Source organism: Apus apus, chromosome 12 (genome assembly GCF_020740795.1).
Source record: "Apus apus isolate bApuApu2 chromosome 12, bApuApu2.pri.cur, whole genome shotgun sequence".
NCBI lineage: Eukaryota > Metazoa > Chordata > Aves > Apodiformes > Apodidae > Apus > Apus apus.
In genome coordinates, this window is record NC_067293.1 from 4,882,450 (window position 1) to 4,906,707 (window position 24,258).

A 24,258-nucleotide genomic window follows, 5' to 3' on the forward strand; every position below is an offset into this window, starting at 1 on the left:
CACAGCCGACAAGTTCGGGTAAACACAAGTGCGGCCTTTTCCCGCCCGGACAGAAGCCCCGGCGCCTCAGCTGAGCGCTGCGCTGCCAAGGACGGCGGGGGAGCCGGGGAGCTCTGCTGCCCCATCAGCCGGGCCCAGCCCGGCCTGGGGCCCTGCGCCTGTCGTGGCAGTTGTGGATTGAAAGAAGTAACGTGTTGGGGAAGAAAGTCACATAAAAGAGAGCATAAGGGGCTCGCAGAATAAAAATGGTGCTTAGAGAACTGTGAAATGAGCAAAACCAGTTTCTGTTAAGAGAAAAACGCCAAGTAGTCAGCATCTGGGCCTTGAGACAGGCCTGCAAGGCAAAGGGTGAAAGGAGCCCTTCCCGCCGCTTCCCTGGGCTGCAGCCTTCAGCAGGAGTAGAAAAACACGAAGTAATTAACGTATTAATGAACTATTAGCATACTAAAATAGCCAGCCACCGGCTAGAGGGACCTCCATTGACAACGAGCCCCTTACTCTTTGAGCAGGTGTAGTGAATTTTTGAGCATTGCCACCCAATGCAAGTGAGGAGTTAGCTGACCCATTGTGAGCCAATGATAGACTTCCGAAGGAGTGTGTCTACCAGCTCCCTCCTTGGATCACAGAGGAGGGATTTGCAAGAGTGAAAAATCTGACAGAAGATGAAATTAGATCCTTCATCCTGTAAAACAAGGACTGGCAACCTTTTATGTGTAAAATCAAAGACTTTTTTTTTTGTGTTTTGGCCTTTCTGAGCTAGACGCCAAGCATCTTTTGAGGAGCCCTGTGAGCCAGCAGAAGCTGCCCCCCCCAGGAGCAAAGATCTCGCAGAGCTGCTGGTGAGTGACACCACCTTTTCCTTCAAGGCAAACAGAGCCAGGGGTGGGTGCTGTGGCTGCTCATAGTCCCTCCAGTTGTGTGTTGTCTTGCTGCCTCCCACTGCTCACAGCAGTGTTAAGTGGCCACGAGTGCCATCTAAGAAAAGCCCCTGCCACCCTTCACTGTTTCAGCTACCTCAGTGCCTTTGTAGGTTAGACAGCTACCTTAACACAATTTATCACTATCGCTAGAAGAACTCTTAGAATGGGTTAATACTAGATATTTGATTGAGGAGAAGCTCTTAATGCACCAAGGTTTTGGTTAAACAAAGCCAAAAAAGCTTGCTCATGAGTTCCTCAGCCATAGCTTGTCTATTAGCATCTTGCATTGCCATTAACTGAAGAAGAAGGGACAAGTAGAACCAGCTTGGAGGAGGGCAATGTTATCTGGTTCTTGGCCTAAATGGGATGAAGGTAGAGACTGTGTGGTTGAAAACCATTGGCCTGTGAGTCAGTTGTTTGCCAAAGGACACTCAGGAAAACTATGACAGCCTGAGTGAAGTTTAGGTGTGAAGGTGCATTGGAGTATCTCAACTCTTGAGTGGGCACCCTTATTCAGAAGTAAGGCACCAATTCCAGTTTGCTTGCTTAATTCTGAAAGCAAAGTATTATAAATTGAACTAGCTACTTCCAATCTCAAGGGTTTTATTTATTTTTCCTGTGGTTTATGATGCAGACAAGCACAAGTTGGTTTTGGTTAACAGAAAGAACAAGCTCATAGCCTGAGCTGCTGTGTTCTCTCCTGTTTTGGGAATAGTGAAGTAAATTACTGCCCAACTGAAGAGAACCTGAAAGCACAACAATGGCAAAACCCCCTTTTTTATTTACTTGGTGCTATGGAGATGCATTTAATCAGAAATATCTTTGTGTCTCATGGCCTGAGAATATATTTTCCAGGACATTTTAAGCAGAGCGCATTAACACTATCAAATTTCATGGAGCAATCAATCATGACAGAGTAGCTCATGTCCCTCTCTTGGCACATTCCTGCATACAATTGCTACTCAATTACCACCAGTCACTTAATCAAAGACACATTTTCATGCAGAAAGCCTGTGGCTCTGGGTTTTTTCTTTCTGTTGCCTTATGACTGCACTGCCTCGGAGCTGGTTCTGTTAATGAATAGCACTTGGTAGGAATAACACAAGGCTCTGCCCTTTGCCTTGGTGGCTGAAAGTAAAGGAGAAGCTGGAAATAAAGTGGAGGCCAAGAAGGAGTGGGAGGCAGAAAAGCAGAGGCAGAGGGGTGTGTTTGGGATGAACAGGAGAGTAGAGGCTGAGAAAAATTTAAGGCTGAAAAGGGTTGGCAGGCTGACATGGCCTGACACAAAAATCTTCGGAGAAGTTTCCTACCATGTGTGTTGACTGTTTTCCTATATACTAAATAAGATTGGGTGTTGTAAATAAGCTGAGGTACCTGTCTTCCCTGGCAGACTTCTCCCATGTCCAGCTAAAGCAATGGGTTTCCCAGCCACTGTGTCTGCCTATGCAAGGAATTTGTTACGATGTTTTACACTGGAATCCAGACACGGTGCTTTAAATGAGGATAAAATTTAGACATAACTCATTTCTGTTTGACTGTCAGCTCCCTTGGGCATGGAGGAAGCAGCAGTGGGTCCCAACTATTCAGCTCACCCTGCTGTTGTATCTGGGGCTGCTGCAATTCCTGTGTAGTGTTGCCAGGACCTTGGAGAGGATGGAAATCCTGACAGGAGAATGTGGCCACTACGCTGTGAGGATTAGAGTTCAAAGTGCTTTAAACCATGGAGCCCAGTTATCTCCAGCTGACAATGATCAGCAAAGTCCACAGAGACACACGTAATTTTATCCAAACCCATCTTGGGACTGCTGCTTCAGGTCTGCTAATTTTCCAGCTCCTGCTTTCAGCCCTTTAATCCCTGCAAGCCAGGTCTTCTGCTTTTCTTATGAGTATTAGAGGACCAGTGATGGCCCAGGTTTTGTTCCTTTTTTGTAAGTTGTCACTGATAGAGCCCTGGTGAGCAGACATAATTTGGAGAAGATGAAGGGAGGAAGCAGATGATAGGAGTGCAGTGACATCAGATGGTCATGAATGCATGTTGTGGCTGAGCAACACACAACTGCAAAGCAATATTGTTCTTTTCCAAGAACTGTATATTTTGCTTTCACTTGATGAGGGACAGTGGCTTTGGTCTGAAGAGATGCTGATGCTAAACAAGAACAAGGCAGTCTGCAGGTAGATAAACCAGATGGACGGTGAGATGGGAACTAGATTTGGAAAAAAAATACTTACTTTTAATTCCCTGTGCTGTGTAACAGAGAGGTATTTTTAAAAAAAAACCCCATGGTTCAAAAACAAACTAGAACGTTTTACCTGGGGATCATTTCCTTTGGGAGTACTTAAAAGTGTCCAATAGTGAGGCTGCAGATGCAGCACTGAAATGATGAGTACAGCAATAATAAAGGCAGAGCTTCATCATCCTTCTCAGGTAGGTCCCAGTACAGCTCCTCCCTTCACACAGGGACACCTGACTGAGCACCTACCACCACCACTACCACTGTACAAATAATAAGTGTGCTGTGGAGAAATAATTCCTTTCTGCTGGGTTGCTGATTGCCCACTAGATGGTACTAAGCATCGACTCTGAAATTGCTGATTAACTGCCTGCTGTCAAGAATATTTTCAGGCTCTAGGAGTTGTTAAAAAACCTCTTGGCTTTTCCTTTTTTTTAAACCCATGCTCAACTTTATAAATAGGTGGGTTCTGTCCCATTCGGTGCCATCGTTGGTTAGTTCAGCATGGGAAATGGTGTGATGCAGATTAAAATAACGAGCCTGGAGGCACTGAGAATGTGTCTTGAGTGCTGCTGCCTTTGCTTTAGACAACACATTCAACCCCCTTCTACCCCCGTACAGAAAATGACCCAGTTCCTCAGCTTTTTCTTGTTGGATCTTTATCAGACTTGGCTTTTGTAGTTCCTGGAGGCTTTGGGGCACATAGAGGGCACACGTCAATGCCTTCCTCCCTCATGAATAGAGAGCAGTTCATTGTGCCAGGCAGAACGTGTCCTCAAGCAGGATATTGGAAATGTCATCTGTAGCTGGGGAACTGTTTGCCTTGCTCAGGTCGCTCCCCTTACACTTTTGCTGGGCTTTCACCTGCAGACATACCAGGGCAGTCCCACAGGACAGCAGAACCATCAGGCCACTGATGGCAGGTCACACGCTGTCCTTTCTTCCCAGGCAGCAGAGAAAATGCCAGCCAAGGGCTGCAGTTTGACTGAAGACATGTCCTGGAGCTGGTCAGTGCGTCATCCAAAATGCTTCAGGCAGGAATTTGCTAACAAAGGGGAATTAAGGCCTCCTTTGCTTTAGGGGCAGGAGGCTGTCCTGTGGACACCAGGAGGACCGTGCTGTCCCCAGCATTGAAGGGCTGAGTGCCACTGGAGGTGCTCCCGTCCCTGAGGGGAATCAAGCCAAAGCACCCATGAACAACACAAAACCATGCCAAATCAAACAGTCATTTCAAACCAACATTTTTGCTGCTTCATGGCTTCCTTCGTAACCTGCTACTGAACTGCTGTGGAGTCCACCAACATTGTGGAGTCCTTACACTGTACCTTTCCAGTATGGAGACACATGCATTTCTACAACAACAAAAATAGGGAGCTGTGCTTATGGACAGTGTTTTGTACAGATAAGAATAGCCATATTTCCATCAAGTTCTTAAAAAAAAAAAAAAAGACACAAATGCTAGTTTGGGTATGAAGATTAATATATTTAATCTTTCTTGTTTGTAAAACAAGACATAAATTTGTGTGTGTATATATATAATTTATATATTTTTATTTATATATACTATATACAGACAATAAAAAAATTGCCCTCTGTATTCAACTGAGAGATTTATGGAGGAATGATACAGACATAACGGGGAGATCAAAGAAACTCAAGAGTTTCATAATAGATAATTCATGGGGAAAAGAAAAAACCCAGCTCCTTGTTGGCTTTCAGCATCATACCAGGCTTTGCCCACCCCAGACTGAAACCCAGGTTGGCCCTTTCCCTGTACATTTGCTACATGGTTCTTGAAAGCAGGAGGCTATCCCCACAGCAGCATCCTCTCTGCCTTGTGGACAGCAACGGCCTGGACAGCCACGGGCAAGGGGAGGTTATTGCACTGGGTTGAGGATGTGGATGTTAAAAGCACGTTGTGCGTTTATTTCCATAACTCCCATGGAAGAACGAGAGATTCTGAATGTGCATATTTATCAAAACATAATAAAGATGGGAAGCGACTGATCGTATGGGGATCCCTGATCATCTCCAAGGGCTGGGGCAAGCTGCCTGGGTTTGACAACCAGTCTCAGTCCTGGAGCCTTGTGTAACCTGGCATTTTTCTCCTCTCTCTTGTTTTGGAGGGTGGGTGACTGCAGGGAAGCACCAGTTATGGTGGTCTGATTGGTTAGGTCTAGAAGCTAGACTGGAGGAGGAGGGGAACCTCAGGGTGCGAAGGGAAGCAGTTAGGAATCATTTTACTATTTACCTTGAAAGAAAACAATCAAAAACCTCAACTCCAAATACATAACCATCACACAGTACTAAATAATGCTTCTTACGGCAGTCAATCCAGTGGAGACAGGAAAAGGACCCCAACGTGCTGGCAAGGAGGGCAGCTCCTTTGGCCAATGGCAGTAGCACTGCCTGGCTTGGGGGCAGGCCATGGCTCACAGAAAAAGCTAATCTGGGATTCCTCCTTTTTGGGCATGGTGAAAGAACACAGGAGAGGGTTTGGGCTGAGCCTTGGAGATGAGGACTTGACCTCTGGAGAATGGTGTGAAAGAAGTTTCCTCCCAGCTGTTACCACAGCTTCTGCTTGCAATGGTCAAAGGTCAATCTGGGTTCCTTACAGGCTCTCTAGAATGGACACAGCCATCCAGCAGAAGAAGGGGAGTCATAGAATCAAAGAAACATTTTTGTTGGAAAGGGCCTTTAAGATCATCAAGTACAACCATTAACCCAGCACTGCCAAGTCCACCACTAAACCATGTCCCTCTGCACCACATCTACGTGTCTTTTAAATACCTCCAGGGATGGTGACTCAACCACTTCCCTGGGTAGCTTGTTCCAGGGCCTGATAACCCTTTCAGTGAAGAAATTTTTCCTAATATCCAATCTAAACCTCCCTTGGCACAACTTGAGGCCATTTCTTCAAATCCTATCACTTGTTACTTGGGAGAAGAGACCAGCATCCACCCCACTACATCCTCCTTTCAAGCAGTTGTAGAGAGCAATAAAGTCTCCCCTCTGCCTCCTTTTCTCCAGGCTAAACAATCCCAGTTCCCTCAGCCACTCCTCATAAGACTTTTCTCCAGACCCTTCACCAGGTTGGCTGCCCTTCTCTGGACTCAGTCCAGCACCTAGATGTCCCTTCTTGCAGTGCAGGACGCAGAACTGAACACAGGATTCGAGGTGCAGCCTCACCAGTGCTGAGTGCAGGGGGACAATCACTTCTCTACTCCTTCTGGCTACACTTTCTGATAGAAGCCAGGATACTGTTGGCCTTCTTGGCCACCTGGGCACACAGGGGCCAGTCAGCACCCACAGGTTCTTTTCCACCAGGCAGCTTTCCAGCTTTTCCGAGCCTGTAGCATTGGCTGGCATTGCTGGGACCCAAGTGCAGGACCCAGCACTTGGCCTTGTTGAACCTCTTTCAATTGGCCTTGGTCCATCAATCCAGCCTGTCCAGATCCCTCTGTAGAGCTTTCCTACCCTCAGGCACATCAACAGGCCTGCCCAACTTGGTGTTGTCTGCAAACTGACTGAGGGTGAACTTGGTCTCCTTGTCCAGATCATTTATAAAGACATTAAAGAGAACTGGCCCCAAAACTGAGCCCTGGGGAACACCACTTGTGACCAGCTGCCAGCTGGATTTAACTCCATCCACCACATCTCTTTGGACCTAGCCAGCCAGTTTTTACCCAGCAAAGCGTACACCTGTCCAAGCCATGAGCAGCCAGTGTCTCCAGGAAAATGCTGTAGGAAACTGTGTCAAAGGCTTCACTAAAGTCTAGGTGGACAACATCCACAGCCTTTCCCTCATCCACTAAGTGGTTAGTTGTAGAAGATCAGGTTAGTCAACAGGACTTGTCTTCATAAACCCATTGCTGACTGGGCGTGATCACCTAGTTGTCCTGCATGTACTGTGTGATCAAACTCAAAATGATCTGCTCTGTAACCTTCCCCAGCACTGAGGCAAGACTGACAGGCCTGTGGCCCCCTGGGTCCCCCCTGCTTGCACACATCAGGCCTTGCCTTTTGCATGGGCAGTTCCTGTGCTGAGGATGAGGGCACCGGTGCCTAAGCTGTGAGAGCAGAGCCTCCTAGGGTGACCTAGCTCTTCTTCAGGATTATGGTGTCTGGCCCATGCTAGGACTACTTCCCAAGCCCTAGCATAGCAGCAGGGACTTGCACCCCAGAGATCCCTTCTGCTGCTATAATGTTGCATTTGTGGGCCAGGCTGGAGGTGGAAGAGCTGTTTACCTGGCGAGACACTGGTTTGGCTCAGGCTGCCCAATAGAAGCCACAAGATCTCAGCTCAGTTCCCGCTAAGTCACTGGCCCACGACACACTATGACCAAAGCTCTTTGCTCAAGTTAAGCCCAAAACCACATGAAACCAAACTAGTGTGGAGACAGGCTGACTGTGCTTCCCTGGTACCATCAGGGGGAGGAAGCTGCTTAAGACCCCTGATGAACTGGTTGCACAGCTTGCCACAGGGCATGGATTTACCCTTCAACAACACAACCAACACAACCATCCATTCTGCGGAGATAAAAGAGCATCTTGGCTACCACAAATCCCAGTAGATGTGGGCCTGTAGACACACATCCTCACCAGACCTATGCGATTTGAGAACCACTAGTACATGGGCCAGCACAGACTGGCTTGTTGGTTTTCACAGCTGGCTTACTTATTGATCAACGTCTTTAGGGAGCGTGTGAGCGTGCTCATAACAGTGGCAACTGTGGCTGACTGGCGGGCGAGCTGCTCCACCGTCTGCTGGTGGCTCAGCGTTCTGGCCGTGGACTCCTCTGCAGCCTTCAGGAGGAAGGTGTAGTTTCTCACCACTTCCTCCACCTTTGCCAGCAGCTCTTTGCGCTGGGACTCCGAGCGCACGATGTACACCAGCCTCACAAACGTCTCGATGAGGCTGCTTAGCACCTGGAAGCTGCTCGTGATGGCGGAAAGCATGTGGGTAGGACTTTTGTCAACGGCTGCCATGCGGCGGCAGGATGCTCGAAACTCCTTGAACTTGAGGGCAAGCTCTTGCTTGTACTCAGCCAGCTGGGAGATGTAGGGTTTGCAGTCCTGGACATCAGGGCTGACCACACACTGCCTCAGGATAGTCAGGAGTTCGTTGGTATCCAGCTGCACTTGCTGAAACCCATTGGGAAAGCTGTAGGCATGGCCTCGAAGGGTGTTGATCTTTGCCAAACTCCCCTCAAAACTGGGGGTCCTTAAATCTATTTCCTGGGTGTGACTGTCATTGGGACTGCTGCAGGCTGTTGCATCTAGGACCTGAAGAGTCCTGCTCATGACTGGGACCATCTGATTGTCCAGCTTCATTCCCGGGAGTATCTGCATGGGAATGGAATAGGACAGCTCATCCTTCTCACTCCCATCATCTGCAACATCACATTTCCTGTAGTAGAAGCAGTACCGGATGGAGCAGCACTTCTCATCCGCCATGTCCTCATCTCGCAGCTCAGCAGGACTTGGATACATCTCCTCCTGGACAGAGAACACTGCTGAACCCTTCTGGTTCTTTTTTTCCTGTGCTATCTGAACATAAGAGGGATCAGCCACTTCACAGGCTTCTTGGATTTTGCTCTTCAGAACAGGACAAAGGATGCTGGGCTCAGGGTCTTTCGGAGGGCCTTTCTGCTTGGTGATATAGATGTTCTGGTAGATGTCAGAAGACAGGGATGTCGTATCAGTCTTATCTATTTCACCAACACTGTAGCGCCGCAGAAGCTTTCTGTAGTGTGGAGCACTCATGCACTCCCCCTGGGAAGTGCAGGTTGTCAGACAGGACATGCTGTTCTCTGGATCTGACCGGTAGTCTCTGGACTCTAAACTTGTGGATCGTATCCGCCTACCTTTGGAAGGGCTGCTCACGCCTGACAACCTAATGGCTTCTGCCTGCTTCTGATCATCTGTAGCTTTCTCTCTCCCTTGCCTCTCCAGTTCTGGCATCACCAACTGGTTAGGGGGTGGCCTCACCCCCCTGCAAATCCGCTTGCAGTCACAGCTGCGCCTTTGCTCCCTGGACATCCCTGGGACTTTTTGCACAGGACTGCTCCTCAGCTGGCAGCTGCAGCGCCCAGGGGCAGGAGGGTGCAGATACTCCTGTGGTGGGAGGTCGCCTTTGCTCTTTGGCTTGAGGAGCTCTTCAAGGAATTCCAGCTCATACTGCTTCACCTTCTGCAGTTGGGCCTGCCGCTCGTCCGTCTCCTTTTTCAGCCGGGTTGGAAATGTTGCAGAGAACAGATTCCTCAACCTGAAGGGGGCTTTTGGAGCTTTGGGTTTAGCTGGGACATCAGCATCTTGTTGGGTCACCTCCAGGACTTTTTCTGCTTTCTTGGAAGGCACAGTGCTGATCTGCAGGCTCTCGGATCTGGGCATCAGCTGGATTGGCCCTTTGGGTTCCTCACTGGTGCTCCTGAAAGTGCTACCAGGTGATGGAGACTGCAGATCGCTATTGTCAGCTTTTAAGCTTTTGGCTGAACTTTCCTGTTGCATTTTCTGTCCTTGGTTTGAAGGAGCTTTGTGTTTCTGAAAGACAAGGCTCGTGGCTTCCCCACCTGCCTTCTGACCTTGCTCTCCACTTGTGGCTTTTCCTGGAACATCTCTACTCACTTTTTGCTCATAGCTTTTAAAGGCAAAAGTCTTACTGGGCATCATTTCCTCAGCTGCTGAGGCGAGGTGGAAAGCTTCAGCCTTACTGCCATGGGCTTCTTCAGGGCTTGGAGAAACTTCACAGTGCTGCTGTGGAGAGATTTGCTGCTGCTGCTGACAGTTGAATGCAGCCTCTGCAGTTTGTGGACCTCCTTTAAGTTTCAAAGGCTTGCTACTGGCTGATGCACAGCTGCTGGTACCATTCACATTCTTGTCTTCTTTGGAGGCTGCTACAACCTGAGGAGCTGAGCCTTTTGCATTTGCCACTTGCTGCAGAGCAGCTGAAATGGTGGCTGGAGTTACACTACTTTTTTGATCCAGGAGGATCTTGCAGCTTGGCTGGACCTCTTTGGGCATCTTCTCTTGTAGATCCTGTGGCTGCTCCCTGCTCGGGGCTGCTGTGGCGTGCAGAGATACCTCAAAGGCAGCTTTTGTGTGGCCTGCACCTTTGCACTCAGAGCCTGGCACTGGTGCCCCCCTGTTCTGCTTATTAAGCTGGGGGGTCAGCGCTGGCTGGACAGCCAAGGGGTAGCTCCGCTCAGGATGTTGCTGCTCCTGTTTGCTTTTGCAGTTGGTGAGGCTGGGGCTTTGGTGAGGGAAAGCTGGCTTCAATGAAGGGTTGGGCTCCTGGCGGCTGAGGGGATAGGGTGAAGTGAGAACAGCCTGGGCAGCACAGGTCTGGATTCGGAAAGGCAAGTCCTTTCTGGCCAGGAGGTTTTCTTTGTTGATGTGTTGAGCGAGGAAGTAGGCTGCATTCTGATGCTGCTTCATAGCAGAGACCATCTCTGAGACATCAGTTAGCTCTGAAGAGTTGGTTTCATGGCCAGAATCCAAGGATGACTCAGGAGTGATAGCAGCCAGGACAATAAGACCTGAGAAGGGACACAAAGAAAACCCTACAACAGACACACCACACTGCTGGAGGAGAGGGGAACTCCATGCAGCAGGAGGGTCCCAGGAATGCAGGACACAGCATCCCATTGGAGAAACTTTAGTGACTTCTGCAACCAGAGGTTAATGCTTTTAAGAGAGGTCACTTGTCAGCACTGAGCTGGTTTCCTAGCTCGATTCAGCAAGAAGTCTTGGCCTAGGAAAAGGTCCTGGGAAGCCTTCCAGTGTAACAATAGCAGAGCTACAGGGATTTGTCTGGAGCAAGGAGGAAAACTAGGCAACAATAGGGAAACTAAGGTGAGGAGAGGGACAAAGGACTGTGCTGCCAGCAGGCTGGACCCATGTGACAGCAGGTTTGTCCTGTGAAGGGCTCAGACACTGCAAATCCTGGGTGGGAACCTGTGAAGACCGAAGGCCAAAGGTACCAGCTGTGGTGTCACAGCAGGGAGGAACTCAGGCTCACAGAATTGGTTTGTTAGTGCCTCACCACAGTATGGTGGCACATGGACCATGGCAGATACAGGATAACCAAGAGACTCCAACTATTGTCAGAAAGAGGAGTCCCAGCTCAGTTTCTTAGAAATCTTCTGAGCAGCAGCTTGGCAGCTCCTGCTAGAGCCTGTTGCCACAACTTAGTTTTCACTAGAAACTGCTCCATAATCACATAAAGGATGGGAGAAGGAGACTAAAGGGAAGGATGCACCATAGGAAAGAAAGGCCATAAGGAAAAAGCCAGAAGGTCACAGCCACTGAAATACCTGCTGTCTGCTGTGGTGGGGGATGTGGACAATCCTCTGAAGCAGCCAGGGCTTCCAGCGCCTGCAGGGTGGACACCAGGGCATCGTCCAGCTCTTGGGCATGGTCTCGGACTGTCCGTGGTTGCACATTGTCTATCAGCGTGACAGGGATCTCATCATAGAGGATACCACAGAGGTGCTGGCCCTGCTCCTGGCTCTGGGCAGCCGCCCGGCGCTTAGGGTCGTCCTCGTCCGAGCTGTTGTCTCGGAAGCCGGGAGGGGGGGCGGCAATGGCGGGGAGCAGGGACGTCGTCTCATCTTCTTCTTCATCACTCCCAGGAGGAGGAAGTGACATCAAGTCCACCATATTGTCCCGGGTGGTGCCAGGCTTGCCCCCCTTGCACGAGGCCAGCCGGCTCTTGATCTTGGCTTGGCAGGACTCGCAGTAGAAGTGCGAGGTGTCGCTGCGCAGGTGGGTGTCTATGGTGTGTGCCCTGGCCCTGCTCACGTGCCTGTCTTGGTCAAGGCCATCTGGGTCGTATTTGTTGGCTGCCCCATTGTAGCCTTGGCCAGAACTTTTGGAAGTGGGGTCGGATTTGGTCCTAGGACGAGTTTCCTCAAAAAAAATCAAGTTTTCATTGATATCTGTCCTGCTCTCTCTTTCCTTCCTCTGCTCCCGCATGTGCAGGTAGCAAAAGCTGATGAGCTCCGAGTCCGAAGCCCTGGTGGCCGCAGCCTCGGCTGCTCCGGCGCTGGTGGCAGAGCCACCCACCAACCTGCTCTCCTTCTTTCCCAGGTGTCCTGCTGGGGCAGGCCGGGGGAGGCTGTGTGCGTTGATGTAATCTAAACCAAAAGCACAACAGGCACATTAGCAACAGCACCCGGGAGAAGGGAAAACATCATGTGGAAGTTCCTGCTCACCCTGGAGGAACATCTCACATGCTGGATTGCAGAGGGACACGTGTTCCCTACAGCACAGCCAGGCCATCTGGCTGGTCTTCTGAAAAACCAGCTGCTGCAACCCACTGGGCCTATCTACTAGTGGTGGATGCAGGAAGAAATGTGCTGCACATGCAGATCATAGAATGGTTTGGGTTGGAAGGGATCTTTAAAGGTGTTGTAGTCCAACTCCCCTTCAGTGAGCAGGGACATCTTCAACTACGTCAGGTTGCTCAGAGTCCCATCCAACCTGGCCTTGAAAGTTTCCAGGGATGGGGCACCTACAACCTCTCTGAGCAACCTGTTCCAGTGTTTCACCACCCTCATTGTAAAAAATTTCTTATATATAGTTTGAATCTACCTTATTCTACTTTAAAACCATCACCCCTTGTCCCATCACTACAGGCCTACTAAAAAGTCTGTCCCCGTCTTTCATATAAGCCCCCATTAAGATTAAAAGGTCACAAGAAGATTCCCCAGAAGCCTCCTCTTCTCCAGGCTGAACAACCCCAACTCTCAGCCTGTCTTCACAGCAGAGGTGTTCCAGCACTCTGATCATTTTTGTGGCCTCCTCTGGACACACTCCAACAGCTCCATGTCTTCCTGTGCTGAGGACTCCAGAGCTAGACAGAGTGCTTCAGGTGGGGTCTCACCACAGTGGAGTAGAGGGGCAGAATCACTTCCCTCAATGGACATGGAAGATGGCCAGGTGAAAAAAAAAAGCCTGTGTAGTATCAAAGAAGCTGACATGCCTTTTTTTCCCTAAATCAATACAATCTGGATTCCCATTGAGAAAGATCTGTTGAAAGGCCTTTCGGTGTGGCTGGGATACAGTCCTGATGGAGGACAGAAGAGCTTAGAGGGTGGCTGACAGGACTTAGAAGCAGTTGAGCTCCAGTCAGCAAAAGCCTAGTGACACACTGATGGAACAAGCCACCTCCTCGCGTGGTTTGCTCTATTGTCTCCAAAATGATTACGTGGTATAGAATTTAATCACATAATTTTTATAAGGTAAACAATATGCCATTTATAATAAGAAAATATTGACCCTAAAGCTAGGGTTTTTTGCAAGGAATTAGATCAATGACACATGAACCAGAAGGACAACTGATCAGTGCCCTTTTACAAACAACGTTTAGACATCAGAAATACTGTCTGTTCCTCCCTCTCCACCTCCCCACCTGTCTCTTTTCCAGGCTGACCACAGAAAATTCCTTTAACCTTTCCTGATGTATCTGTTCCCTAAATGTCTCATCCCTCTTACTGCTCTGGGCTGGACTTCATCCACCTTGGCTAGCTGGGAAAATGTCTTGTTTCTCTGGCTGAAAGCTATTGGATCAGGCTAGCTCCAAAAGAACCCTCTGCTCCTGCTGTTCAGCATTTCCCTGGAACTGCTTCCCCTTGCTTCCTTGTGTGAGGCAGGCAGCTGAAATATTCCTTGAGCTTCTGGCCAGTGGTCCAGCCCTCAGGAGAGGCATCTGTCTGCATTACAAGTTGAATTGTGCAGCTGTGCTGAGAATGGCTGCCGGGGGATACAGGCTCTGTCTTACCAAGTATAAATTAAATAAAATAAATCCTGATTAAATTAATTAGCTCAACAAATTGGACAATTTGTCTCCCCAAACACACGTTTGTATTATCCTGTTCATCACCTGCAATGATAGAATCCCAATCAAAACAATATCTCTCTCATTTATGGACACACCAGTGCTCAGAAATGACAGTTGTGTGAGTGAACACAAGGCCAAAGCCAGACACCTCTGGCAAGAGAGCAGCCAGGGGCATGGAGCTGCTTGGCTGATGATGGTTGCTGGTGGGAGCTGGGAGAGGAAGGGGCAGAGAGGGGAATTGCCTGCACAGCTCCAGCATGGCACAGCCATTCTGGGGGAGAGCAAGGATCTGGCATACAGCTCTGCAAGGAAACATGGAGAGATGGATCTGACAGCATCTGGACAGAGTGTGCATTTCTAAAAACGTCTGCAGGGCAGCAGGAGGTCTTAATGGGCATCAGGGAAATTGGATGTGCTCCTCTTCTAGACAAAAAGCAGGGCCAGGGCTTGATTTTACATTTAAGATTCTGCCACAGCCTGACTGCAGCCTGGAAAGTCAAAGCTTGGGCTAACTTGATTCATCTCAGTCAGGCTTTCTTATCTTTCCTGCAGAGATGTGCTAATGATCAGCAGTCCCTGCTCCCTGTGATCTGCCTCACTCCTGACAGCTCAGCCTGCAGCAGTAGTGAGACCAGAACCGTGGGCACACTTTGTTTTCTCAACACACACTAAATTTACTCCTTCTGAAGGATGCCTAAGCTGCTGGGTTGAGTGTACTATGTCTGCAGGGAAATTGTTCCACTCCACTGGTGAGAGAGGTTTCCATTGCAGCCCTGAGGATAGACCAGGCCATCCAGAGAGGGGCTAGCTCTTTGTTATGAAGACCATGGATCCATTGCTCCATTGCTGTCCTACTGTCACCTTGACTTCCCCTCAAATTCACTCCAGCCCCCTGCAGAGTGATACTGCTTTCTTGAGACTGTCAAGAAAAAGGCAAGATCTACTACTCCTTTTGGCATAGGTTTGGACCATGCCCAGAGAACACAATCTCCCTGAGGAAAAGTCCTGGCTATTATCACTGTTGCTACAGTGTGGAAAAGCACCACTCACACATGCTGAGACACCCTGAGTGACCAGTAACTGTGGGTGCTGTCAGCATCCCTCCGAGCCCTCAAGGATGTTCTGGAATTCTCTCCTCTTCTTACTGCATTCCTCTGACTCACCACAGCCATGTGTCCTGTGTGTGCTTGTAGCCCATTTCAGGGTGACATGACCTAGGACTACTCGGATGATAGCCAGTTAAGCTGGACACACCCTCTACTCATAGCAAAATGTGTAAGAGGGGCGGGTGAAGAAACAAAAGGAAACCATGTGCATATACTTGCACCACCATCACCTGCCACATCTTTCCCTGAATTAATAACAGGCTGCTGCAGATGGTTTCCTGATGCCTTTTATGCATGTGTCCTCCCACATGTTCAAAGTCTGTGTCTGGTGCCTTCTTCAGACCTCAGAAGCATGGTGTCGTTTCCCTAGGATCCTGCTGGCTCTTAGAACTACTCCCACCTCCCCCAGCTAGTCCCATCTTGAGGAGGCCGTTTTGACACTCTGCCAGCTAAACTGAAGACTCGTCTCAGCCCTCTGGAGCTGCAGTGTCACTTGAGAGGTCTGGGGGAAGCCTTCCAGACTCAGCTGAGTTGCTCTTCTGCCCATCTCCAGCCACTGATTCTGTATTTTATACTTCCCTATACAAAATACATTTGTTGTGAACACCTGCACGCAGCTCATGTTTGCCTCCTGCTTTAAATCACTCTTGATAAACAATTTTGAGGGTGACTCACACCTGCTATCCATCCTCAAGGAACAGAGCATTGGTGCCTGGTGGGACAGAACCTGTTTTTAGCTGTTCTGGTCTCACGTGGTGCCCAGACCAGCCCCGCTGCTCCCTGCATCAAGCTGGGCTCCTGAAAAGCTGGGACACCTAAGTTTCCTTCCTGATTTAGGAAGTGAGCAGAGCAACTGTGCTTGCAGAGCTGCCCGTGCAGCCCAGACCCCCAGTGATGAAGGCAGCAGTGCTCAGAGGCAGCAGGACTGCAGTCCCTGGCTGAGTGGATACACTCACGTTGGTCTCTGGAGCTGGAATGCTGGCCAAGCAGCGTGTGCTGCATCCCTGCAGCAATTCCCAACAATGCCAGGACCCAGCATTTAGCTGGAAGCATCACAGGTCTCTTCAAGTGGCACTGCCTGGAGCTGCTCCAGGAGCTCCAGAACACCACTTGCAGTCAGTGCTTAGGGCCCAAGATGACACCACCACTTACGTGAGAGCTTATCAAAAAATGAGGACTTGTCTCCCTTGCTCCTTGTTTTCTGGTTTAAAGAAAAGAAGGTTTGCTGGTTCTGCAGGGGGGAATGGGAGCAGAGGAATGGGAGCAGAGGGGTAATGGGAGCAGAGGACATACACCAGTGAAACCCTTCTCCTTTCTAATGCTGCAGAGCCCTGGCTGCAGGGAGGAGGAGGCGGCTGGGGAAGGGGCTGGCACATAAAGCAGAGGCTGAAACGTACCTGCCTTGATAATCTGAGGTGGGGGAGGCTGACAGGGGGTCCTGGAGAAGATCATCTTCTTGGAGTCCACCAGGAGACGGCAGTAGCCTGCAATCAGGCAGGCGAAGTTGGTGGCTTCAGGCCACTCCATCAGCAACACCAGTGGCTGGAAGACAAGAGAGGGAAAGCACATGGGGGCCATGCAGCTCAGCTGACACAGGACCAGTGCTCCAAAGTGGTTGTGCCAGGGCCCTGTGCTGGTGAGCTGGCTGGCACTTTTAGCAGCCACACAGGAAAAAGAACAGCCAGGTGCATGTCCTTGAGGCAGATCATCCAACAAATGGCTGTGCACAAGAAAGCACCTCACTGCAGCTGAAATTCCTGCTTGCTGACTCCCCTAAGGATTATGACAGAGGTGGAGCCTGGCAGGGCACAGGCTGTGTGTGTCAGACCTGTAACTGGTTCCTGATTGTCTGCATGTCAGTGCTCTAAGCCTACCTGCAAGCAGCCGTTTAACCGTCAGGCCCTGGGGAGCTCAGGAAGTCTGTGGGGTCTCCAGCTGCCAGAACCCCTGTTTCACTGTGAGCACCATGTTACACTCCCATGAACTAGAGACGTGCTTCCAGCAAGATGCAGAAGGGGCAAAAATGCATTACAGGCTCCCCTAGCCACAACTCTGAGCCTGTGGATCTTACTTAAATCTAACCCTTCGGGAAATTAAATTTGTGCTTAGGAGCAGATGGTGTCTTCTCATTTAGGAGAGCATTTATTTGCATGCTAAAAAAGGTCTGTGCTTTAAGGAGAAGAAAAAATTAGACATGATCTGTGTGCCACATAAAACCTCACCATACAATTTAGGTGCAGACATCATGACTCCCTCACCTCTGGCTTGTCCTAAGGAGAAGGTTAGCTAGGCTCAGAAAGCTGTTGGGGTTGGATCAACTCTTAGCCACCTGGTGAGGTCTCATGCACTGTGGGGATCAGTCTGTGCCAGCACAGCTCAGCAGTCCAAGCTCAGTCTGAGCCCCCAGCACTGCTCAAGGTGGACCCGTGAGATGGAAAAAAAATGGACAGTGCCTTCAATATAGTTGTTGTGTGGCAGTTCCAGCCCTCACCTACCCCTTGCACACAGCACCCCCACCTAAAGGACCTTTGTACCTAGGTACAGGGTTTATCTGAGGCAACTGGGAGATGTTCAGCTACTGCTGTGGCTCTCTGACAGGCCTCCAGGACTCAGAAGAACTCATTTACCACATCCAGGGAAAACCAAACCTGTTTTAAAAACTACTGAAACCTACGCAGTGTGAAAAGTGTTAAAGCTATTTTTGTTTTCTTGTTTTATAACCACAGGGGGTGCCTGGCACCCACTGGCCAGTTCTGTGCTCTACTCAACAGTTGCTTTTTTAAGCCACCAACTCTGGCAAAGGAAGACTCAGCCTTACAGCAGATCATGGAAGCCATCAGCCCTGGGCAGAGCCATGAGTGATCCCCAAGCCTGGTCCTCCTAGGACCAGAGTAAAGCAGTTCCCTCCTTGGCTGCTGTGCAGGAAGAGAAAGGAACAGAAATAACCTGATGTGGAAGAGAAATAATGTGACAAACACACTGCTGAGAGGCTCTGCCTCTGCTTGCTTGAGGAGGCTCTTTCTGCATCATAGAAAGTAAACCTAAAATGACATAGATCAAACGGAAAGTATCAAGAAAAAGAAAAGGGAGAGAAGAGATTTTCCACATAGCTCAGAGGAGGCAGGCAAGCAGTGGTGAGGAGGAGGAGGAGGGGTCACACCTCTCAGCCCAGCTCCTGTCTTGACATAAGTGATGAAGGGAAACCATGTGTTCCAGATCTGCTGTATGAAGCATCCTTAAAACAAGTGCCTTCTACAAAGGGCTTTGCTCTAAGTAACAACAACATAGCACTGTAGTCTGTGCTTTGAGCTTCCTTGTGATACCCATCTCTTGTGGCATGAAAAGAAGCAAATTTTAAAGATAATGCTCTTTCTACATCTAAAAGCATAATACCAGCCTGAAATTATTTATGTTTTGATCTTTTACTAATACTGCTTTTCAAGAGATTTTCTAGTTCTAATAAGAAAAGGACATTTATTCACTTCAAGTTTCCTGCTTGGCAACCAGTCTGTCTGGAAAGTAAAAAAATACAAATAAAAATACATTTATACTGGATATGAGATGAGTTTTCCATTAGCTTACTAAGGATATAGTGCTTTTTCTATTATGCCCTGCCTTTAAATCAAACCTTGATGTCCTTCTAGAGGATATTCTCTTGTTCAGGCAAAGGTGAAGGTTTCATTTAAGAATGTCTGGAGGAAATTTTATGGCCAGGGTTATGACAGAGGATCTTCACAGTCCTCATATTGAAATTAATTTATTACGTGATCTATGCATGCTATAACCCATAAGCTTACGTGCAATTCCTTCTAATCAGCCCACTTTATCACATACTTTGGGTCTTATCCTGCTTCCTTTAATGTAGTGCAGTAGAAAGGTGGGAGATGAATTTACATAATTTATGTTCCCTGGTTTACTTGAGGTGCACTGCCAAGTTTATATTTAATAATATAGGCAGCCAGGCCTAACGAGACAGCAGTCAATTTTTCACTTGTACATTGACCTTTCCTTCCCTCCCTTGAAGCACTATTAACTCAGCTCTATCAATACCAAGCTGCTTGTGATTAGGACCATTATTTCCCATTTGTTGATCAATAAACCTCATGCCTTTGTTAGCAGCAGACTTTCAGGTTTCTGCAGCAGTGGCTCCTTCTGCAGGGCTTAAGCAGCCACCACCTAAGCTGAGTGAACACCCTCCTTCTCTGCACCCACCAAACCTCGCAGGGGATGGGGAGGTTCCTCTACAGACTGCAAATATGTAGGTGTCTCCTCTCCACTTTGATGGTGGTGCTGCACCCCGTTGTGCTGCTGTGTCCTGGGGAAGGTCCAGCCTCCACCTTCCCATTATGCTGCCTCTGCCACCCTGGCTGGCTTTCATCTCCTCCTTGGCTACTGCACAGAGTCATAAAATCACAGCAATTTTGGCATCCTCCATGTTTCCTATTTGTTGAAGCAAGTTCTCAGGACTCCCAAGGTTGCAGCACTAAGGCTGTGCCCATGTCCACAGTGCTGGATGCCTGAGGTCTGCTTGTTTGTTTGGAGGCTTGGAATCTCATCCTCTCAACATGTTGTCTGACTCCTGTGTTCCTGGCTGGCTCCTGTCCTGGGTGCCTACAGGCAGTGCCTTGGGTGGCACCAGGGCTGACACTACATGCTGGTACATGCTTTGCTTTACATCCTGCTGGAAAGGCTCTGTGAGAGAGGAAACTGCATCCATGTCTTCTACCCCAGGTACTGAGCCAAAGGAAATCTCAATCCCTCCCTTTCTTCTACAAGAAGACAGTGTTTCAGCATGGCTTAGTGCAACTAGAGATGAATTCAGCTTAGGGAACCAGAGCCTTTAGGTCCATCATCACTCCAAGACCTCACTCTTCACGCAGGAGAAATCCGATGGGCTTCAGACATGGCTTGCACAAGCAGCAGTAATGCTGGCCTCACCTGCTCTTGTCAGTTTGATGGGGTCCCCCACCATTTTCAGGCTATGATTGGGCACATAGAGCCCAGGCCCCAGCACCCACAGCATGTCTGTGCTGCACTGGGCTGGCAGAAGCATCAGGGGCTGGGTCCAGTGTGGCCCAACCAGCACCCTCTGCCACCGGCTCCAGCAGGAGAGGTTCAGAGGCAGAGGGGTCACCATCCCATCGCCAGTGAGAGGGAGGGCTGGCAGGCAGGCAGGACTCAGCTCCTGCCAGGGGGAGAGGAGAAGGCTGCACCCTGGCCATGCATGGCAACATTTTACTTCCATGGCAGGCTGGAAGCACACCAGGGCCCTGGGAACACCAACATCAACAGCCAGATTCCAGGCACAGCAGCAGCCGGAGATCTTTCTGAATTAATTTTTCCTTTGTTTTCCTCTGTCGAGTCTTGATCCCAGCTAAGGGGCTGGCTGGCTGCAGGCCCTGCTGGGAGACGTGAAGTCAATTACCCTGATGACTTTGATTGAATTGCTCCTGGTGAGTGACCAGCCACCGTGGGCTCCTGCCCCACAGCCCGGAGCGGGGACAAGGCACAGCCTGGGACAGCTCCTCCGTTCAATTGCAGACACTAGCCCAGGCTCAGGCAATCCAGCTGCCCCCTGACTGTTCCTCTTTCATTCCCATTCAGAGCCCTTTGGCAGCATTTTTTTTTGCCAGTGTCAAGGCTGTTAATAGTAAGTCCAGCAGCATGTAGCTGTGTAAATCAGAAAGATGAAATGCTCCATTTGAAAAGGCATTTGAGTAAGAACAAAACCTTTGCTTTTGTAGAAGCTGCAGAGCCACACACCCAGGGGTGTGACCTGGTGGAGCCATCCAGCTGGACATCAGGAGCTGAGCAGCTCTCCCCCTGCCTGCTGCCCTGGGGAGTTTGTGTGAGCACACTGAGCAGCAGCAGCCCCTCTTCCTGCTCTGCACCCCATCAGCAAGGCAGGCTTGCCCTGATACCAGGCTAGAGATGCTGATGCTGCCCTTCTGGGGATGCTGAGAGGTAGAAGACAACTCTGCAGTCCTACACTGGGCAGGAGGAAGATGCATGCCAGGAAGACCAAAGCTGGGATGGCTCAGGAGCACTGGCCACTTTCAAATGCTGGTCACACCACTGCTGGGAAATGGAGGGGGAAGTCCGTGGGAGATGCAGGCTTGTGAGGTCCCCAGACCACCAAAACAAGCTGAATTTAATGCATAAAGATCACAGGAGACACCACGTGCCACCACCCTGTCCCCAGTGAATCCATGAGCTCCAAAGTCAATGTTCAAACACGGGCAAGTCCAGAGCACAGGAAGAAAAGAGAAGTGATGGTCCCAGCAGAGAGGGGACTTTGCCAAGTGGGAATTAACTACCCAGTGAATAATTTTTAAGACAAACACCATATTTTTTTTCCTCCTGAACCATCTCCAGCCTGCTTGTTACCTGAAAATCTTCCCCAGCTCCTTCCTGGCAGGTGTGCTTGGGCTGTGTACAGGCAGGCAATAGATAAGGACATTGGGATGGTGCTGGCTGGTGTGGTTGGGGCGTGCAGACCTCCTGGCTGATGGCTGCTCCATGACCTGCCCCCTTTTATGAACCTTCAAGATCAACTACACATCAGTAAGCCTGGCACTTAGAAATTCAGAATGACCTTTCTGCACAAATCCCTTAAGCATCCCTGAACATCTACTGTTTCCACAGTAACCCAGTGAGCAGCTGCAATGGGCTGCTGCCACCCCACCGATTCAGGCTGGCTCATCTGCACCCCTGCAGTTACCTGGGGAACCCACCAGAGCTGTCCCAGCACCCCACAATGCCAGGCATCACAGTGCAATGGCCCCAGGGAGGCACCCCCACCTGGCTCTGCAATCTACAGGGCTCTGACAAGACTTCCAGGGGTGATACGGATTTGAATGCTGGTCCCCAGAGCAGTCAGAACACTTACTTAGAGCACAACCCTCTAATGGTTTACAAGGCACAGCAGAAACAGATTTATTTGCAAGTCAGGGCTTCAGCCAGCAGCACAGTTCAGTGCAATAGAATAATTGCAGGCAGATTAGCCCTGCAAGGTAACGATCTATTTCCCTGCTTTTCTTAGCCTGTCTCATCCATCGCTGTCCTGCACAGGATTAGCATATGCCTCATTTTGGAGCAGACATTCTGGCTTTAAAACCCAGCCCTTTGGATAATGGTTAAATGAAGACAGATAACAGCAGCCTCTGCACTGGCAGGGTGCTGTTGAGCCTGCTGAGACTCACAAATGGGATCCTCACTCTGCTCCAGGCAGGCATAGGGGCTTTCAGTGGCTGTAGGCAGCTGCCTGGAATTTCTCATGGAGATAAAGCCACCATGCATATGCACACACTTGAGGAAAGTTGCATGTGAGCTGCCTTTTCTACAGCAACTGGGAGGCTGGATGGAGGGGACATGGAAGAAAGTCTGCTCCTACAGCAGGCAAGGGCTGGTGGTGTTTATTACTGCTGCAGAACCCAGCTGAGGGGAGCAACACTGCAGGATCTGTGGAGAGGCTGTGTGAGAATTGCCACTTAATTTATAGCAGATGGATATCAGCGCCACCTCAGCCTCCAGCACATCTGCTGCTCCTGGGGTCAGTCTCAGCTGTAGTGGTGCCCCCACCAAGGGGGCATGAGCAGCCTTTTATTAATATATTAATATCATTATATATATGCATGTATCCAAGGGCGTGGGCACCAGGAGGAACCAGAAGGGACAATATCCCTTGGTTGTACCTGCTTCTGTGAGTAGTAAGCAGGAGAGCCAGTGGGCTATTGCTCAGCCCAGACAGCTGAAGGGGCTAGGCAGGGAGGGATTCCACCTGCCCAGGCTGCAGGGGGGGAGGTTTGAGGGTTTTGAAAGGTAGGGGCAGGCACAGCAGGACACCAGGACTTCACCTTGGTGGGATGCAGAGGAGGCAAAATTAAAGGATATCACAGTTGACTAAATACTCATTGATTTACAAATACAAAAAAAGGGCTTCACAGATGAGACTGTTGGAGGGGACAGTTGAAGCAGAGGGGATAAGAACAAGCACAGCTCTGGCAGAGGCTACCAGGGAGTTACTGCAGTTCAGCAGAACTACTGGACCAGACACAGCAGCAGCAGCAATAAAGATTTGGAGGAATTAATGACCCTGGCGGGAGGAAGTGCTAAAATCCACCAGGAGAGGAGACAGCAGGAGAATTCTAAACAAACCCACCGTGATTACATCTGCAAGGCTATGGCTGAAATACAGACCTCTGTGGCCTGATGGGGAGGATAATGGAGGCAGCTCTGCAAGATACCCCAGAGGTGACTTACTGGAGCCAGGGACACCCATGCCCAGGGATGCCTGGCAATCTCTTCTCACATTCTGAGCCTGACACCCCTCAATCCATCATTTCCAGCTCATCCAATGATCCTGCATGGCTTGACAAGTTCCACAAGTGCTGCTAACACCCAAAGCTGTACCAAGGACCTTGCTTGGACCATTGGGTAGGTGTGTGGTCATGGCCAGAACACCACTGTGCCTGCATGCACACCCTCAGCCTCAGTCCCTGCCTCTATAGCACCAGGAGCCAGCCAGGCAGGGGCGATGTCACACACCCTGTGCCCTGTGACTGGCATATGAAAGAGGCTTTTGAGCCCCTAGAAATCTCTGAGAAGATGCTTGAACATGCACTTGTGTCCTGAACCCCCTCAGAGCCAAGCACTGAACCCCCACCCACAGCCTTCATTCTAGCCCCTCTCCCCAGTGCTTGTCTCCATGGAACCCATGCCTACCTTGGCATCCAGGATGCTCGTCTCCACCCGGGCCACCCCCTGGTTCTCCCTGAACAGCTGGATCTTGCTGATCTTGCTGAATTCTGACAGCACCGTGGTGAGGTTGGTTTTCAGGTCGATGACGTGGCTGATGCCGTGCCGGGGTCCCACCAGAAGTGTGGTGGCTGGCTGCTTCTCATCCTGGGAGCATGAGCACACGGAGAAAGAGAGAGAGAGATGGACAGGGGTGAATAAATGCACTGTGGGGCTGCACAGGCTTTGGCTGGCTCTCTTCATGGAGCCAAGCCTTGATTTCAGCAGCTTGGCCAGGTATTTAATGGCTTTTGCAGAGCAACAGATGAAGCTGGTGCCATGAACACGTCTCCCCGAGCCTCTCTGCAGAGCTCTGCAGGATGCCCAGGCTATTTAAAAAATACAGCACTGAACTGACTGTC

The 24,258-nt window shown here is 49.8% G+C and overlaps 1 protein-coding gene across 3 annotated transcripts in view; it reads right to left on the reverse strand.

The window, feature by feature from the left end:
- Positions 1-7,254: 7,254 nt before the first annotated feature.
- FRMPD3 (FERM and PDZ domain containing 3) overlaps positions 7,255-24,258 on the reverse strand; it is a 49,556-nt gene continuing 32,552 nt past the window's right edge. For all 3 annotated transcript variants that reach the window (XM_051630076.1, XM_051630078.1, XM_051630077.1), the window contains 4 exons: positions 23,825-24,004; positions 16,498-16,642; positions 11,467-12,288; positions 7,255-10,689 (listed from right to left, as the gene is read on the reverse strand). In XM_051630076.1, the coding sequence (XP_051486036.1) occupies positions 7,826-10,689; positions 11,467-12,288; positions 16,498-16,642; positions 23,825-24,004 (4,011 nt within the window). In that variant the 3' untranslated portion in view covers positions 7,255-7,825. The remainder of the gene's footprint in view (positions 10,690-11,466; positions 12,289-16,497; positions 16,643-23,824; positions 24,005-24,258) is intronic.